The sequence below is a fragment of the Phragmites australis genome, chromosome 12 (assembly GCF_958298935.1).
Source record: "Phragmites australis chromosome 12, lpPhrAust1.1, whole genome shotgun sequence".
NCBI lineage: Eukaryota > Viridiplantae > Streptophyta > Magnoliopsida > Poales > Poaceae > Phragmites > Phragmites australis.
In genome coordinates, this window is record NC_084932.1 from 7846608 (window position 1) to 7852229 (window position 5622).

Genomic DNA, 5622 nt, shown 5'->3' on the forward strand with positions numbered 1-5622 from the left:
ATCGTGCTAACAAGCTATGCATTTCAGCTACCTCTGTTCGTCTTTTGTTGTTACAGGAGGCGCATGAAAGAGGATTGATGGTACATTTTAGAGTAAAGAAGACTGAAGATGTGATGGCCACTCATTTATTTTGGCCAAAGATGAGACATGATGTCGAGCGCTACGTGTCACGTTGGACCACTTGCAATAAAGCTAAGTCTCGTTTAAATCCACATGGTCTTTACATACCTCTTCCTGTTCCTAGTGCATCTTGGGAGTGTCAAAGATCAGTTCCTGATAATGTATCCGTAAATAGATTAGGTACCTTCGAGTGCAGGGATTAATTAATCATGAGACGGGACAATCGATGTATACAGGTTCAGGCCTCCAATTGGGGTAATACCCTACGTCCTGTGGGGGTGTTGCTGTTGTATATTGATGATCTCGGGTACAAGCAATGGGGCTAAATCTATTACTGAGAGTATATTAGATCTGATCTAACCTAAAGCTAAGGTCACCGAGTACCTTCTCTGCTAGGGTCTTGATGCTTGCCTCGAGTTCTCTTTTCCTATGTTTTCCTTGTGTGTTGTTCTCATGTCTCCTCTCTCTTCCCCCCCCCCCCAACCTTTTTGCTTTATATAGGGGTGGGAGTACCGACTCCTATCTAGCCTTGGTCGATAGGGAGTTGTCTTTGTTGACGTCCAAGTAGATAGATCTGTTTTGAGTACTAACGTGATATGTACTTTCGTGATTCTGGGTGTATCAGGTACCGCTGATTCAGTTCCTTGATATCTAAAACTTCTTAATACGTGTTGTACATACCTATTCGTATATGGTATATTTCTTATGCGCATATACCCCATAATTAGATATTCTACAGGAAGCATATTTCCATGGATTTTGTTTTACAACTACCTAGGACAATGAGGGGGAGGGATAGCATATTTGTAGTTGTGGATCCATTCTCTAAAATGGCATATTTTATACCTTGTCACAAGAGCGATGATACTACAAACATAGCTAATTTTTTTTCAGGGAAATCGTTCGACTACATGGAGTACCTAATACTATTGTCTCGGACCATGATGCAAAGTTTTGAGTTACATTGGAATAAACTGGGGACGAAGTTGCTGTTTTCTACTACATGTCATCCTCAAACTGATGGTCAAATAGAGGTCGTCAACCGCACATTATCGACCATGTTACGGACAATTTTAAAGAAGAATTTGAAGATGTGGGAAGAGTATTTACCACATCTTGAATTTGCTTACAACAGGTTGGTACACTCCACCACCAAGGTAAGTCCGTTCCAGATAGTGTATGGATTTAATCCCTGTGCTCCTATTGATTTACTACCTTTGCCTACTTTTGAAATACTTAATTTAGATGCTAAAAAATGTTCTGAATTTATTCTTAAGTTGCATGAAACAACTAAAAAGAATATAGAGAGCATGACTGAAAAGTATAGGATTGCTGAAAGTAAAAGTAGGAAGGAAATAAAATTTGAACTGGATGATTTAGTTTGGTTGCATTTGAGGAAGGATAGGTTTCCAGAACTAAGAAAGTTAAAGTTGATGTCTAGAACTAATGTACCATTTAAGATAATTGAGAAAATCAATGACAATGCATACAAATTGAACCTACCTGCAGACTTTAGGGTTAGTCCCATATTTAACATTTCATATTTGAAGCCATATTTTGGAGAAAAAGATGAGCTTGAGTCAAGGATGACTTCAATTCAAGAGGGGGAGGATTATGAGCTTATGGCTCCTTCGGATACGATCAATACCACCAATAATCCTTAAATCATACAAGGTCCAATTACAAAACCACGTGAACGACAATTAGACCACCAGGTGAACTCGTTCCTTGTTGTTCATGCTTTCTTGGATGGATTACTACTAAATTCTTATGGTGTTTTATTACTTATGAACGTAGGAGAAGCGCCACAACCTTCCCCGAACGTTACCCTCGAAGGCCAAGTCTACTCGGACTCGAGGCTGAGCTCTAGTCGTGGTCGTGGTCAAGTCCTAGGAAAGCACGTCAATAAAACGGGCATAACTCTCTCATACGAAGTCCATTTTAAACAATCTTGGATATTCTAAAAAGCTTACGAAGAGCCATTTCTAATGGATATGAGCTCGACAAAATATTCCTTATAGTTTAGTTAGAGTCAAAGAAATAAGGTTTTACGCCACCATATTGGATCCTGTTGGGTCTTGTAATCGTGTCAGAGTCGGAGTCCAGGCTGTGTACGCCTCTTTCCACGGATGCACAACCCTAGGTCAACCTCATCATGTCTCTCCTATATATACACAGTAGTTGTCGTACTTCAAGCTCGGGTTTAGCTTAGATTTTTCTGTTTTAGACAGTTTTGCCGTTTATTAGTTTGTTGAACCTAACTCGAGTACTTCATTGTTAATAGTAAGATTTAGATTGCATCTTGCTGTTCTTACTTGTGTTCTCGATTCGTTTGCAGGAAAAGCTTTCTTGGCGAGGTCAACCGCGTCTTGGCACGGTTGATAACCACGGAGTAGTGGTGTAGTGGTTACGAGGATTTTTATCTGTTCTGATCAGAGCCTTTGGATCATCAACCTCGAAACTCTACTAACTCAAGTTATCAAATTACCTTTCAAAAGATCGGATAAATACGCATCAGACACTACTCAACAAACTACTGGTAACTACTGACACAAACTACTGAACAATTTTATTAAAACTTGTAACTATTGAATATTGAACTACTGACAATTTAATAACTACTGAAGTATTTAAATCATAGTAAAGTTTTACTACTTAGTACTACTTAACTACTTAAAAAAAACTACTAAGCACTAATAGACTATTAAACTACTGAATACTACTAAACACTATTAAACTACTAAAATATTAAACAGTAGTAAATAACTTCAGAACTCGTATTGAACTGTTAGACTACTAAACTACTTAGACGTGTGGCACATAAGCACAGAAGCGAGTGGGCGTGCGTGGCGCGACGCAAGCGTGTCAATCGACGCGAGCGCGCGGCGTGGGCTACGAGGGCACATTGCGCACGGGCATAGGCACGTGAGTCAGGCGCATGGGTGCAGGGGTCAGGGCTGGGTAGTTGGGTTGAATCTAGGTGTAAGATAGTACTACATATTAGATGTAGTATATAGCATTTATTTATATATATATAAATAAATAACTCTAGGAATTCGTGTTATACCTTGCATGTCAAAAGATGGAGCCCAATCATGTAGGTGGGCCTGCCCGATCCCCAAGTAACCAGGCCCAGCCCAAACCCGTGGACACTTCCAGATTACTCCCCGCCACCGACATTGGTCCGTCGTCAACCCACCAGAAACGCCTAGAGAAACCCGTCCAGCGACCAGGAACCGTCTCGAGTTCTCTAGCTCGTCTCTCAGTCGACCACGTCGCTCGTATAAATGGCTCGCGAGCCCCTCTCTTGTCTCTCCACACCATCCAGGACGAGCTCGAAACGAAACATTCGATCAAAAGCTAGCACACGTATCGTACGTAACTACGCTTTGACCGAGACAGCAAGTGGCAATGGCAGCTGTGCGCAGGAAGGCACTGGCTTCTGCGGCTGTGCTGGCAGCATCGTTGGTAGTGGCGCTGCTGGCCGCGCCCGCCTTGGCACTGGTGCCGTACGGGCGCGCCGGCGAGCTGTGGGACCTGCTCCTTGACGACCCGTTCCGGGCCCTGGAACAGTCGCCGCTGGCGGCACCGAGGCCGGGCGGCGAGGCGGGGCTTGCTGGAGTGGTGCTGGCCCGGTGCGACTGGAAGGAGACGCCCGAGGCGCACGTCATCTCGGTGGACGTGCCCGGGGTGCGGAGGGAGGACGTGAGGGTGGAGGTGGAGGAGAACAACAGGGTGCTGCGTGTCTCCGGCGAGCGGCGCGCAGAGGAGGACAAGGAGGGCGAGCGGTGGCACCGCGCCGAGCGCGCGGCGGGGCGGTTCTGGCGCCGGTTCCGGATGCCCTACGGCGCCGACGTCGACCTCGTGTCCGCGAGGCTCGAGAACGGTGTGCTCACCGTCACCGTGCCCAAGGTCACTGACAACCGGAGGCGGGAGCCTCGCGTCATCAGCATCGCCGGGGAGGACGGTGAGCGCGGCGCAGAGGTCAAGGCGTCCAAGGCCGAGATGTGAGCGTGCCATCAATACCCAGTCATGTGTGAGAAGCTTCCAGCAGTGATGCTTGCGTGTCGTGCATGATCTAAGGTGTGTTTCAGTAAGAAGGTTCCTCTGCAACGACGGGCATACTGTTACGAATATTCGTTGCTCGAGAGACTGTAATAAACTAGTAAAGGACTTGGCACATTTACCTGTCAAGCTCTATCCTTTTACTTAAGGAATCAACAATTGCCTGCCTTTCATGCCGTCGTCCCCAAAACGCTCATTTGACTTTTCAGAACAAATCTGCCGTCTATGCGGTTGCGTTCCAGAGTAACCAGCTAGGCCACGTTAAGGTTTTTTTAACAGCCACCGTCCGATTGTAAACCAATGGTAAAAAGCATGTCTGTAGATTTTCCGAACGAGCGCAGCCCTCATCGTGGCTTGATCTCGCCGGACCCGTCACCGTCGGCTTCTGCCTTTCGCCATCGCCTCCATACGAGCTTGACCCCAACCTTCCTCTTCACACGACGACCGCTGTAAGGCCCGGCACACCATCTCCCATGCCATCACGTTACCACGTCGGTCGGACCGGACGCCTGGCAGGGAGCTGAGTACCCAAGTGTTGGCAACCCTATTGGAGAGAAGCTTTTTTTTAATTATTTTTATTATTTTTTAAAACGGGTTTAATTTTTTTGGAGCAAAGCAAATGGCTGGCTCCTATTTGAAACATTTATGCCACTGCGCTAGCAAATAGGGAATAAATCCTAGCGAGCACCCACGCTAGACTTCGAACGTAAGTGGACACCGCTCACACCTGGAGCCAGTAACCAGCAGAGCCTCATCTCGTTCGTAGCTATTGGAGAGAAGCTGGAGGAAGAATCTAGAAGGGTAAGAGAGGAATCCATATGAAGAAGATGAACCTTAGAGAATAGGGAGACATGGAGAAAGAAGAAGTTTGGAGAAGAAGGAAACGGTTCTATGTGACTTGGTCTGATGGTCTTGCCCCTTTTGTAGCTGATAGCCTAGCCATGCAGGTCTGACATTCCCCTCCCCTTGAAATACAACTTGCCTCTAAACCGTTGTCGTCACGTCGCTAGGATCCTATGGAAGTTCCGGCTGATGAGGGCCGCGACCAGCACCTTCTGCAGCACGCTCAATAACTTCTATGTCAGCCAGTTGTCGTCACGTCACTAGGATCCTATGGAAGTTCCGGCTGATGAGGGCTGCGACCAGCACCTTCTGCAGAACGCCCAATAACTTCTATGTCAGCCAGTAGAGCCTGTCAAACTTGGCCCAATACTTGAGCTGGTCGCCTTCCTCCACCATCCATGTCCCATACATCAATCCGACCATGATCACCTCTATGCACATCTGCTTGCTCTGCGCCGTGAAGTAGACATTCTCCTTGCTGATGATCATGAGCTTCGGGCCAGACCCCGTGAAGCTTTCAAAGACGTGGAGATGGACCTCATTCATGTTTTCGATGCAGTTGAGCACGATGACTTCATCGTGCCACCGGACCTC

At 46.4% G+C, this 5622-nt stretch overlaps 1 protein-coding gene across 1 annotated transcript; it reads left to right on the forward strand.

Annotated features, from left to right (window-relative positions):
- The first annotated feature begins 3435 nt into the window (after window positions 1-3435).
- LOC133886177 (21.9 kDa heat shock protein-like) lies at window positions 3436-4358 on the forward strand. The gene has a single exon (XM_062325912.1). The coding sequence runs from the start codon at window positions 3532-3534 to the stop codon at window positions 4129-4131; it is 600 nt and encodes a 199-aa protein (XP_062181896.1). The 5' UTR covers window positions 3436-3531; the 3' UTR covers window positions 4132-4358.
- The last annotated feature ends 1264 nt before the right edge of the window (window positions 4359-5622 follow it).